The sequence below is a fragment of the Petromyzon marinus genome, chromosome 44 (assembly GCF_048934315.1).
Source record: "Petromyzon marinus isolate PM22_M1 ecotype Great Lakes invasive population chromosome 44, UKy_Petmar_22M1.pri1.0, whole genome shotgun sequence".
Lineage (NCBI taxonomy): Eukaryota > Metazoa > Chordata > Hyperoartia > Petromyzontiformes > Petromyzontidae > Petromyzon > Petromyzon marinus.
In genome coordinates, this window is record NC_133710.1 from 7,100,151 (window position 1) to 7,113,602 (window position 13,452).

Here is a 13,452-nt window from a genome sequence, read left to right on the forward strand (position 1 = left end):
TAAAATTCTCATTTTTCTTGCTGTGGTTTTCACACCTGATGATGATTGCTTGTGTTGCAGTCAAAACGACGTGAGAATTTTGTTGTTTAATATTTTTTTATTATTTTATTGTTTCCCTTCTTACGTGACTTTACCGAAAGAACCAAGAATATGAATCCCTGCAGTCACGAAAGCTTTAAATCAAAACAGAGAGCGAGTTAAATAAAAGCGTGTAAAAACACTTCCTCGCTTGTGCGCACCTGAGGGTCTTGGTAGATCTTGGCAGGGTCCTTCTCATAGCTGTCGATGTAGAGTCTGATAGTTGCCCCGGCACTGCCCGTTCCGCTCAACCGGAAAATGATGCGCGAGCCATCGGTGAAGATGAGGCGTAGACCCTGGGGAAAAGACAAGAGATGGAGCGTACATTCTGTACTCCTTACAAACGCACATCGATCCACTGCGGGATGAAAGCCAGGCACATGCCGTGCGCATTGTTGGGGGTTCACTGTCCATATTTCACCACGCTGGTCTGCGCCGGTCAATGAAGATGGAGAGCGTGGTACTTGGAAGCAGAGAAGTAAAAAAGAAAAAAACAGTCTAGCAATGGATTTAGCTGCATTGCCCTCTGCTACCCACCGCAGCAGCCTATCGCAAGCAGCTGAGCAAGGCGGTCGTCCATCCAAGCACTAGCCAGGCACGACGCTGCTTAGCTTCCGAGATCGGGCACATTCCGGGTGACGTTCAAAAGAGGCTTTCCTTACAAATCTCGAGAAGTGAATAGCAAATATCTTTTGACGTAAAACAAGGGCGCAAAACCGCTCATGAGCCAAGCTCGTACAGTAAAGCCATTCACGGATCATTTCTAACTGGGGGGGCGCTTGCTTTGGGTTTAATTGAGATGAATGACGTTGCGGTATTTGCCATATCGATTGCTGTCAAAATAGCTTCATAAATACAACGATGCGACATGGTAAGAGTCATTACGACTCAGATGTGTGTAAAAATACTTGGCCTCGCGAAAGGCCAGCCTGCTAATTTTACCCAAGCGGAGTGAGGAAACACTGCTCCAAGGGTGTGTGGCCCACCCACTGCATGAATGACCCTCCTGCCAAATTGTCCGCTTGAAAAAATAAAATCCCGTTTAACTTTGCAAAAGTCTTTGCTCCGAGTGACACGACGAGCCAAGAAGCAGGTTTCATTAATGCATTGTGCAAAATCGTAACGGAGGATCGTCACAAGGGCCCCGTGCGTCCCGGTATGCTGCGCACATACATTTGGGAACCTTGCAAAAAACCATAAGCGCAATGTAGACCCCCCCCCCCATCACTTCGGCTACCATTTAACCCTTGCGCCATATAAGGGGCCTGCAAGCTCCCACCGTCGCCAATCTGTATGCGTCGGCGCAAGATGACACCCGGAATATTCGCAACGAAATCCGATCGGACCCACGACTGTCCCCGCCAATGCGGCCGCGTCGGTGACTGCAACCGCCGCCCGTAGACAAAGATCCCCCTGCATCGCCTGTAACAGGCTGTCGGGGCAAGTGCTGCAAGCAAGTAGAACCTATGAACGCTGGCAAGCGCGCATGAGGGGGTGGGTGGCCAGCACCACGCCCAGCCTCCTTTGTTTACCCAGTGCTGATGTTTACACACAGCACCGGGTGCTCAGTTGAGGCCGAGTCGGCCTAGGGGAGGCCCAGGACCGGTTCAGATAACCGTCACTGGTGTTGGCCGTGAGCGGGAATTGAACTCGGGTGGTCAGGTTCGTTGCGTAGCGAGCTAACCGCTACATCATGGCTCCCCACCTGCACTGCTGCCTGCACACACAAGATCGATTTAAACTAAACTATTTTAATTTTAGCAGGTAGGGCCCACTGAGCCATATAGCTCTTTCTCAGAAGCGACCTGGCCACAAATGATAGCTCAACGAAGTGGCTTGTCGCGTGGAAATTTACAGCAGCCAAATACTTTAAACGTTTGATTTTGATTATAAATGTGGAGGGAAAAACCGGAGGAACTGGAGAAAAATCCACGCGACCACGTGGGCAAGTGCTGAAAGCAAGTAGAACCTATGAAGGCTGGCAAGCGCACATGACGGGGTGGGTGGCCAGCACCATTGTATATTTGCAAACTCCAAATATACAATAGGTGTCAGGGTCGGAATTGAACCCACGACCTCCTGCATACCAGGCGAGGGAGTTAACATCTCGCCACGGTGGCGCCCGAAGTCGACTCCGGCGCTCGCAATGCGTGCGGTCGAATCGCGCCATCATCGAGAATTCAGGAAACGCTGGGCCTGTAACCGAGTCGCACGCGTTCTCGTGCTGCCACCGCGCCCCGCATCTCACGCAAGTGCCAAACGGCAGCGCGGCACAAACCTGGTTCTTGGAGACGCTGCCGTCCACGGGGTCGGTGTAGGAGAAGTTGTCCGACTTGGCGACCGTGAAGGTCTTGTCCCCCTCGGTGAAGGCCTTGCCCACGAAGGCCGGGTCGAACAGCTTCTTCTCCAGGTCGGACATCATCGTGTTGGCCGCGCCCGAGTCCACCTCTTCGTAGTCGTAGCTGACGGAGGAGGACATGTCCGCTTTTAGATTTCGTCGTTTTTAAAAAAAAAAAAAAACGTTCTTAGAATTGACGACGAATAAATGGTTGATGCCGTCATGTAACGGTTTGCAAACCTCACTTGCAAACCATAGGCCCATAGGCAAGCCATAGGTCGGTCACGTGTGGTGGGGTAAAGTGTGGGTACTCCCACCTAATTCCCAGATGCCTGGCTAGCGTAGTGGCATCGGCCAAAAACTTTCTAAACGGGGTGCTCTTGAGCTACAATGTAGAGGAGGTCCCTTCTGTCAGCAGTGGAATGAGCAAGTAATTGCAGGGCTGCACCGTTTCCTTTCCTCCATAACAAATGGAAGGTTTGTATCTGTGCCTATGCGTGTATGCGTGTGGGGAGCAGTAGTGTAGGAGTAAGCGCGCTCCACCATGAACCCAGCGACCCAAGTTCAATTCCCGCTCACGGCCACCAACACCAGTGATGATAACCTGAACCGGTCCTGGGCCTCCCTTTGGTCGACTCGGTCTCAAATGAGTAGCTGGTGCGGTGTGTAAACATCGCCACTGGGGGAGACAAAAGGCGGCCGGGCGTGCCGCTGGTTACCCACTCCCTCGTGTGCCGTGCCAGCCCTTCATAGGTGCTCGCTCACAGCACCTGCCCCGAAAAGTCTGTTACAGGCTCGACGGGCGACCTTCTGCCTTCGCCTTGTGCGTGCGTGTCCATTTACCGGGTGAAGAAGTTGCGTCCGTATTTGGCCCAGTGTGCCTTCATGATCTGTTCGATGCTCTCCTTGCGGAAGGCGAGGATGGACAGCCACGCCAGCAGGGCCCACATCCCGTCTTTCTCTCGGATGTGGTCGGAGCCTTGGGTTCATTGTGAAACAAGGACACAAGCGACGTGGGGGGGGGGGGGGGGGGTTTCTGAACCTGGCATTGCTTTTGAAATCGGCAAACGTCAGGAGGCGCTATCCTCTTCGTCTAATGAATGGAGGAGTATCGAGTGGTGTTTAATGTGCGAATGGGAGGAGAAGAGAGGAAGCAAGAGGATCTGCGATTCGGGTGGAGAGTTTTAAGGAGGCATCGTTTTTGCCGGACAGGTGTGGATCGCGCTGACGTCCTGAAACGCGCCGAGCGTCTCTCGATTCCGTGGTCTGCGCAAGACGCATCTAATTCGGTCTCGCCTTATTATTGGTTTAATTTAACTTACTACTCAGCTTTCTTAGTCGTAACTTTCTGGCACTCTACCGCCCCTCCTCGACGTGTTTTCTGGCTTGGTTGGGAAGTTGTGGTCTGGGATGTGTAGTAGTAGTAGTAGTAGACCTCATGGACTCATTGCTCTGTTGCGATGACGTTTGTTGTTGTTTGTGCTTTCTGTTTTGGCGCCAATTCATAATTTGTTTGTTCATTAATTTAGTTTGCTTGGCACTTTAGTCGGGTCTTAATTTGCTTGGTAGTTGCGGTGTATGTGATGCGGTCCTTAAATATGCAGTTAATGTACCGTGTTATGGGATGCTGTTAGCATGAATGACGCTATATAAAAGAAAATATTATTATGCTTCTCGTTGCGAATGGTCGCACTTTATATTGAGCACGGTTGCCATTTCCTCTGCTCAAGGATGCGATTTGCTCTGCTCAAGTCAGCGTTAGCCACTGAGGTCGTGATGGGTTTCTTTCTTCATTCTTGTTCCTCCGTGCCCCCTGTAACCATTCCCGTTCCGCCGTAGCGTGCACCGATGCCCACTTTATTGAGGGCGACATCGGCACGTAAAATAAACATTCATTGATTGATGCGAGTTTCAAGATACAGTGGCGGTGGGGGGGTCTTGTTTGTGATGTCTCACCAGTTCCTTCATGAGTACTTAGCATGTGATTCAAAGAGATAACTTAACAATATTGGGTCAGCAACCAACGTACGTATAAAAAGCGTTGCCTGATACACAAACCCTGCCTATAGAGTGCTGGACTGCAGGCCTACGCCACCAGTCTGCTGGGTTATTATTGCGAACACAACGTGTACGCTCCCTCGCGCGTTTGCGTTGCTCGTTTAGGACACGTACCCGTGCCGAAGCTCTCCTCTCCGCACAGCGACAGCTTCCCCGCGTCCATCAGGTTCCCGAAGAACTTCCATCCCGTGGGCACCTCGAACAAGGCCACCTTCTCCACTTCCGCCACCCTGCAGACGGATCCCACAATCATCCCTGTCGCACGTCCACCGGGACCCAGGGCCCGCAACTGTGGAGGCCCCAGGGCCCACAACTGTGGAGGACCTAGGGCCCACAACTGTGGAGGACCCAGGGCCCACAAATGTGGAGGGCCCAGAGCCCACAACTGTGGAGGACCTAGGGCCCACAACTGTGGAGGCCCCAGGGCCCGCAACTGTGGAGGACCCAGGGCCCACAACTGTGGAGGACCCAGGGCCCACAACTATGGAGGACCCAGGGCCCACAACTGTGGAGGACCCAGAGCCCGCAACTGTGGAGGACCCAGGGCCCGCAACTGTGGAGGGCCCAGGGCCCACAACTGTGGAGGGCCCAGGGCCCACAACTGTGGAGGACCCAGAACCCACAACTCTGGAGGACCCAGGGCCCACAACTGTGGAGGACCCAGGGCCCACAACTGTGGAGGCCCTAGGGCCCACAACTGTGGAGAACCCAGGGCCCACAACTGTGGAGGACCCAGGGCCCACAACTGTGGAGGCCCCAGGGCCCACAACTGTGGAGGCCCTAGGGCCCACAACTGTGGAGGACCCAGGGCCCACAAATGTGGAGGACCCAGGGCCCGCAACTGTGGAGGCCCTAGGGCCCACAACTGTGGAGAACCCAGGGCCCACAACTGTCGTTACGCGACATGAAAGTATTTGTTTCAGTTTTGTCATTTTGCCAATCTCATCCCGGATGTGCCAGAAGTATCCGTTAGGATTGCTCACTCTTCGTGTTCGAGAACGGTCCGCGGAGGTGGATACCACAGAGTTACCTCCAAGAACCCGTCACGTGACCCCTGTTTGACACGGGCAGCACTCTCGTGTCCATGATGCGAGACAGAGCAGGATGGCCGGGAAGGTGGGGCGGTTTGCGTCTGGGTTAAGAGCCAGCGGTGATTAAACCAACCTATCAAGCACTTCGAGTTGAACTTTAATGCTCAACTGTGTTACTGAACTAAAGGTTAAACAAATTCGAAAATAATCCGTTCGAGGTTTATGGGACACAGAATTTTTATTTACGTTCTATTGGCCAAAATATATATATTTTTTTGAGTGGGTCGTAAAAGTGCAGCCTAAATGGAAATGTCACATTTTAAATGGCGCTGTAGGGCTTATCCTGCGCACCCTCTGCGTCGTTTATCACGCGATCTCCACTCGGCGGCGTGCATTACATTTTAATTCGGTGTTCCTAAAAAGTGCTCTAAAGGTACCACATTCGAATCAAAACTTAGCTGCCTGGAGTTTTAACCGAATCTGCATTGGCTCCCTGTAAAGTACAGAATCGATTTTTTTTATTATTTTTCTTATCATGTTTAAGGCCTCGAATGAGTTGGCTCCTAAATGTCGCACCACCTATCTGGTTCAGTTTTATATTCCACAGTGAAAATTTAGATCCGCTCATTCTGGTCCACTGCTCATTATGATTCCAAAGACCAGACTTTGTTCTATGGGAGACAGAGGCTTTTTGCAGCCAAGCTCCGCCACTGTGTAATTCCCTTCCTCCTCGTTCCATGATGGAGTCTGAGTCCATTACACTTTTTTAAATTGCGTCTTAAAACTCGCCTGTTTTTAAAACGGCCTCTTCTCCGTAACTTAAACCGCTTTATATAAAGCACTTTGAGGCCTTGTGCGAATTGCGCTATTATAGAAAACCGAGCTTATTATTTTTTATTGTTGTTGCCGTTATTATCTGCGAGACGGGGCGCGTGAAACGCACAGATAGCGTAACGTTGCCAAGCGCTTGGCTCCAGTAACCCCACGGCTGGCCATTGCGTAAACACAAAACACCACTAACACGGAGCGCGGCGCGTTTCACATTCGCCAATTAACTCTCCCGATGGGCAACGCGTAGGGGGCCAATGAATAAATTGTTGGTTGGTTGGTTGGTTGAATGAGCGCTCTGTTCACACGCCACGAACGTATCGGTCGTCTGCCACCGCGGCACTGACAGCACTTGTTGTCTCAACACAGCCGCCCCCATTGTGCTCCTAACGCAGACCACATGGTACCCGGCGTAGATTTCATAGAGAAGCCGGCCTGTGTTTGCGCTCAGAGGCACGTTGCGTTACACAGACACTGACATTAGCTCTTCGATTAATATCATTATTTAATATGACTGTTGCTTTAAATAGGCCTGCTGAAAGGAAGATGTAACCCAAAAACACAAGTGGCTTGGATATCTTAGATACATAATCACCAACACATGTCCATACGTCCACCTCATCTTTCGAATAATCTGTGTTTTTCTCGACTGGCATCGGCTCTCAGTCAGATATTTCTGGGTGGAATAAAGTGCTATGCCGTGGGAAATGTTGATGAACGATGCCGACACCCAAAGGATTCCCTGGGACTCGTTTGTCGCTGCCCCTGGCTGCCCCTGGCTGCCCCTGGCTGCTCCTGGCTGCTCCTGGAGCTCTCCTTTCCTTTTGCTGCTGTCGCTGTTGCTGCTGTTGGTGACGTTGGTGACGTTGGTGTAGTGGCGCAGCGGGTAGCGTGTCGCGCTGCGCTACGAACCCAGTGTCCCGAGTTCGATTCCCGCTCACGGCCAACACCAGTGACAATTATCTGAAACGGTCTTGGGCATCCCCTAGGTCGACTCAGCCTCAAATGAGTACCTGGTGCGGTGTGTAGTAAACATCGCCACTGGGGAGACAAAGGCGCTCGGGCGTGGTCCTGGCCACCCACCTCCTTCGTGTGCTGTGCCGGCCTTCATAGGTGCTCGCTAACAGCACTTGTCCCAACATTACGTTAAGGCTACACGCGGGATCTACAGTGAGGGAAAAAAGTATTTGATCCCCTGCTGATTTTGTACGTTTGCCCACTGACAAATAAATGATCAGTCTATAATTTTAATGGTAGGTTTATTTGAACAGTGAGAGACACAATAACAAAAAAATCCAGAAAAACGCATGTCAAAAATGTTATAAATTAATTTGCATTTTGATGAGGGAAATAAGTATTTGATCCCTCTGCAAAACATGACTTAGTACTTGGTGGCAAAACCCTTGTTGGCAATCACAGAGGTCAGACGTTTCTTGTAGTTGGCCACCAGGTTTGCACACATCTCAGGAGGGATTTTGTCCCACTCCTCTTTGCAGATCTTCTCCAAGTCATTAAGGTTTCGAGGCTGACGTTTGGCAAATCGAACCTTCAGCTCCCTCCACAGATTTTCTATGGGATTAAGTTCTGGAGACTGGCTAGGCCACTCCAGGACCTTAATGTGCTTCTTCTTGAGCCACTCCTTTGTTGCCTTGGCCGTGTGTTTTGGGCCATTGTCATGCTGGAATACCCATCCACGACTCATTTTCAATGCCCTGGCTGAGGGAAGGAGGTTCTCACCCAAGATTTAACGGTACATGGCCCCGTCCATCGTCCCTTTGATGCGGTCAAGTTGTCCTGTCCCCTTAGCAGAAAAACACCCCCAAAGCATAATGTTTCCACCTCCATGTTTGACGGTGGGGATGGTGTTCTTGGGGTCATATGCAGCATTCCTCCTCCTCCAAACACGGCGAGTTGAGTTGATTCCAAAGAGCTCCATTTTGGTCTCATCTGACCACAACACTTTCACCCAGTTGTCCTCTGAATCATTCAGATGTTCATTGGCAAACTTCAGACAGACATGTATATGTGCTTTCTTGAGCAGGGGGACCTTGCGGGCGCTGCAGGATTTCAGTCCTTCACGGCGTAGTGTTACCAATTGTTTTCCTGGTGACTATGGTCCCAGCTCCCTTGAGATCATTGTCAAGATCCTTCCGTGTAGTTCTGGGCTGATTCCTCACCATTCTCATGATCATTGCAACTCCACGAGTTGAGATCTTGCATGGGTTCCCAGGCCGAGGGATATTGACAGTTCTTTTGTGTTTCTTCCATTTGCGAATAATCGCACCAACTGTTGTCACCTTCTCACCAAGCTGCTTGGCAATGGTCTTGTAGGCCATTCAGCCTTGTGTAGGTCTACAATCTTGTCCCTGACCTCCTTGGAGAGCTCTTTGGTCTTGGCCAGACATGGGCAAAGTACGGCCCCTGGGCCGTATACGGCCCGTTGGGCTTTTTAATCCGGCCCGCCGAACTTGTCCAAATATTATTATTATTAAATTAAATTTTACCTTTCTCCTGTAATGCCCCCATTTCCCCATTAGATGGCGTACTTGCCCACCCCTGGTCTTGGCCATGGTGGAGAGTTTGGAATCTGATTGATTGCTTCTGTGGACAGGTGTCTTTTATATAGGTAACAATCTGAGATTAGGAGCACTCCCTTTAAGAGTGTGCTCCTAATCTCAGCTCGTTACCTGTATTAAAGATACCTGGGAGCCAGAAATCTTTCTGATTGATAGGGGGTCAAATACTTATTTCCCTCATTAAAATGCAAATCAATTTATAACATTTTTGACATGCGTTTTTCTGGATTTTATTGTTGTTATTCCGTCTCTCACTGCTCAAATAAACCTACCATTAAAATTATAGGCTGATCATTTCTTTGTCAGTGGGCAAAGGTACAAAATCAGCAGGGGATCAAATACTTTTTTCCCTCACTGTACGTCTTTGCTGTTGGTGCTGGGCCACAGTTGCTCTGCCCCTGGTTGTGCCGCGGTGTTCCGTTGGCTCTCTTGCCTCTCTCTCCCACGACTCCCTGAACCTCCTGAACTTCGAGCCAAATAGTTTTTGTTCAATTTACAAAAAATAGCTCCTTCAAGTGTGATTGCAATTAGACGCGCCATAAATTATAATCGTTGTTGTCGTCAGTTTAACACGTAGGCTTTCGCGACCAATATCATCCATAATGTTTTTTGGGTTAGATCGCGTAAATATAAACGTGTCGTGAAACCCGCCACCACTCGACACGAAACAGGAGGAGGGTTTCTCCACAAATCTGGCTGTCGCCCGATGAAGCTAGTTGTAATTACTGGCGAAACGTCGTACTCAGATTGTAAATGTTGTGGATTTGCTCTATAACACACAACCGGTGTGCTGTGCGAGTAACGAATTGGCCACGTTCTGTTTACGTGACAAACCTTACTAATCGGCTGTGTCGGGTGGTGGCGGGTTTAACGACAGATTTATATTTACGCGATCTAACCCAATAAACTGATATTGTGGATATTGTTGTTGTCGCTCTGCTCTGAACAGATGAGCGGGCGAGTTAATTGAGCAGCGCCGGAACAGTAACACTACAATTTACGTCTCCCCATTTCACGTCGTTTCGCAACATACGTCGCCACTTTATTATTAACACCGCTACCCGATTTGCGTCGCCTCGGCCTACGCACTTCACGTCGCCGACAGCATCATCGTCCGTCCTTCCTCGCTATCTGTCGACTCTCAGCCATCGCCTCCACCACCAACTACCGTGTAAATCGCTTCTACGGTTCACGTCGTTTCGATATTCGTTGTCCCACCTTTCAGGAACGCATCCCCCCCCCCCCGTCCAACGTAACCGGGCTACCGCAGTACCAGCGAAGAAAGCCGGGCGGTGCGCTGCGAACCGTCTCACGGCGGCGAGCGCGTTACAGTCGCAAAACGGAGTTCGTTGTCGTCGCTGTGGGGGACTGCGCGACGGCCTTGTTTGTAACCGGCTTTGCTTGGCGTGCGCACGTCAGCGCAGTCTGTTCTCCTACAGCGCGTGTTGTTTTCACGACGCGAATTGGATATAACGCGATTAATGTTTGAGGGAACGCATTTTTTTATCACATGGATGCGAATTGGGATGCAATGCGACTGAACTACGTCGCGCGAGCGGGAACAAGCGGTTGAACGGCTGCCTCGGTGTAGCATCGCGCAAATGGCGGGATGCTGCTGGATGCTTCTAGATGCTACCCAAGCACCTCAGTCTTTTTTCGGCCTCTGTACGCATCTCACGTGCTATCGTGGACTGCTATTACCCCTGAATTGTATTTAATTAATTACAATGCGCTTTGTCCGTTACGCGGCGATCTTCAGGAACGCAACTACGACCGCGTTATGGGCGGACAGACTGTCCGTCTGTCCGTCCGTCCGTCCGTCCGTAGGTACGTACCGGTCGATGGCGCCGCTGGTGGGCATGCTACGCGCGAAGCCCTTGACGCCCGTGCGCTGGAAGAACGGGATGCACGAGATGTTGGCGGCGATGACGGCCACCGAGTCGGAGGGGTTCACGAAGAAGCCCTTGTGTCCCAGGATCATGTTGCGATCCTGCACAGGGGCCAAGGCGCGGCACGATCGCCCGACTGTTATCGATTTACCCGTTAATGTAAGTTGTTACCAATGTACCCATGGTTGTCGACTGTTATACATTTCGCTATTTTCATTGACTATTATCGATTTGGTACTCTTTGGTCCCTTCGGTAAAGTCACGTAGGTATAAAATAAATTGAATCACGACGTTTTGATCGCAACACAAGCGACCGTCATCAGGTGGGACGGATACAGCAGGAGAACTGCTGACATAGGAGAAAGAGCTGCTGCAACAGGAGTTCATATCGGATTTTTGGTGGGCTCAACCCAAGGGTAAGTGGGCGGAGCTAGAGAAGGAATTTGTACGTAAATGTAAATGCGAGAGATTAGCGTGCCAATGTGGGAAGGTCCCCAGCCACCGGAGGTGGTGGGAATCCCGTTCTTATCGACTGTTATCAATTTACATATTGAGGGTTCCGCGATGGAGAGATGTTAACTACCTCGCTTGGTAGGCAGGAGGTTGTGGGTTCGATCCTGACTCTTGATGCCTGCTCTATGTTTAGATTTTGAATGTTCTCCCTGTCCCTCCCCCTGTGGTCACGTGGATTTTTCTCCGGGTCCTCCGGTTTTTCTCTCCACATTTTGGAAGATGTGTTTTAGAGTATTCGGCTGCGATAAATTTCCGCGTGACAAGCCACTTCGTTGAGCTACCGTTTGTGATAGCCAGGTTGCTTCTGAAAAAGAGCAATATAGCTCAGTGTGCCTTACCTGGTAAAATAAAAAAAATAGTTCAGTTTTAGTTCATTGTTATCAATGGTTATCAATCTACCCATAGTTATCGACGGATACCAATCTACGCGTCGCTGTCGGCCACTTGCGAATTGCATGCGTCGCCCCGCCCTGGAGCCAGCGGCGGGCGGTCTCGCTCACCCCATCGCCGTCGAAGGCAGCGCCGACCCCGAACTCGCCGGACTTCATCGCCGTCACGAGCTCGGCCGCGTACGTGAGGTTGGGGTCCGGGTGGTGACCCCCGAAGTCCTCGAGGGGCTCACAGCTGACCGCCGAATCGGCGGGCGCGCCCAGCTCCTGCACCAGCACACGGCGCACGTACGGCCCCATCACTGCGGAGGGGACGCACGCACGCGGGACAAAGACAAAGATCCCCAATGTAGCCTTTAAGCAGACTTGCGGGGCGAGCGCCGTTAGCGAGCAGCAGCACCTATGACGGCCTGGCACGGCGCTCGAGGGGGTGGTGAGGCCATCACCACAGCCCAGCCGCCTTTGTCTCCCGAGTGGCGACGTTTACACACCGCACCAGGTACTCATTTGAGGCTGAGTCGACCTAGGAGAGGCCCTGGACCGATTCAGATAATTGACAATGGTGTTGGCCGTGAGCGGCAATCGAACTCGGGAGGCTGGGTTCATAGCGCAGTGCGTTAACCGCTACACACACGTCCGAACACAAACACGCGTAGCAACAACGGTCATCATTGGCCACCCAGGGACGGTGATGTCAGTGCCATGTTGTTCACAAGTTGTCCACGTCTCCACCCATCCAATTTGGCCATCTACGACTCAAGTCAGAATATACGTTCCCCGGCCGCGGCTTTAGTCAAGTCTTCATCGTTTTAGAGTATTTGGCTGCTAAAAATTTCCACGTGATGATAAGCTACTTCGTCGAGCCATTATCTGTGCAGCCAGGTTCCTTCCGATGAAAAAAAACAACAACTGTAGAGCTCAGTGGGCCTTACCTGGTAAAATTAAAAAAAATAGTTTTCGTTTAAACAGTTTCGCTTGTCTTAGCCATGTTTCTGTCCACCCTCGAGCCCTTCCATCCAACGTCTATTTCCCCCCACGTGTCCGTCCAACTGTCCCCAGAGCGTGCACCCGTCCATCCGCAAGTAATTCCATCGAGAGAGAGTGTGTCCGACCTGCCAGGCCCCAGGCCCTCACCTCCGTGCATGGCGTCCACGCGGAGCTTCAGCGCTTTGGGGCCGGTGAGGAGCGACTTGATAGCGGGCAGGTCGAAGATGTCCTTGAGCATGACGAGGTAGTCCTCCACCGAGTCGATGATCTCCACTGCGGGCGCAAAAAAAAAATAACACGCACACAGCCACCGCTCCGGCATCGCCACGGCACATTGATCTCCTCCCTGACGATGCCCTGGCTGACCCCCGTCTGACCCCCCTCCCCGTGTCTCCCCTCCAGTGGTGGACACGTGGATTTTTGTCTGGGCCCTCCGTTTTTTTTTCCCCTCCACATTTAAAATCTACGTGCGCTTTGTGATACGGGTAGTGATAGGGTTAGAGATGGGGGTAGTAACAGAGATAGTGATAGGAGTTGGGGTAGTGATAGGGGTGGTAATCGGGTTAGTGATAGGGGTAGTTAGGGGTAGAGGTAGGGGTAGTGATAGGGGTAGTGATAGTTGGGGTTGGCCATAGCCTGGGTGGTGGGGGCAGGGAGTAGCAGTAGCAGCAGGGTGGGCTAAGGGATGGGGATTGTTTTAAGGGAGGAATGGAAGCTGCGGGTTGTTATAGTGAACATAAATGTTTCATGTGCTGCAGGGGGATT

At 51.4% G+C, this 13,452-nt stretch overlaps 1 protein-coding gene across 2 annotated transcripts in view; it reads right to left on the reverse strand.

Annotated features, from left to right (window-relative positions):
• PGM1 (phosphoglucomutase 1) overlaps positions 1–13,452 on the reverse strand; it is a 30,428-nt gene that overhangs the window by 4,225 nt on the left and 12,751 nt on the right. For both annotated transcript variants that reach the window (XM_076073984.1, XM_032970666.2), the window contains exons 5-11: positions 12,835–12,960; positions 11,812–12,002; positions 10,745–10,899; positions 4,589–4,704; positions 3,260–3,395; positions 2,357–2,540; positions 240–374 (exon numbers count right to left, since the gene is read on the reverse strand). In XM_076073984.1, the coding sequence (XP_075930099.1) occupies positions 240–374; positions 2,357–2,540; positions 3,260–3,395; positions 4,589–4,704; positions 10,745–10,899; positions 11,812–12,002; positions 12,835–12,960 (1,043 nt within the window). The remainder of the gene's footprint in view (positions 1–239; positions 375–2,356; positions 2,541–3,259; positions 3,396–4,588; positions 4,705–10,744; positions 10,900–11,811; positions 12,003–12,834; positions 12,961–13,452) is intronic.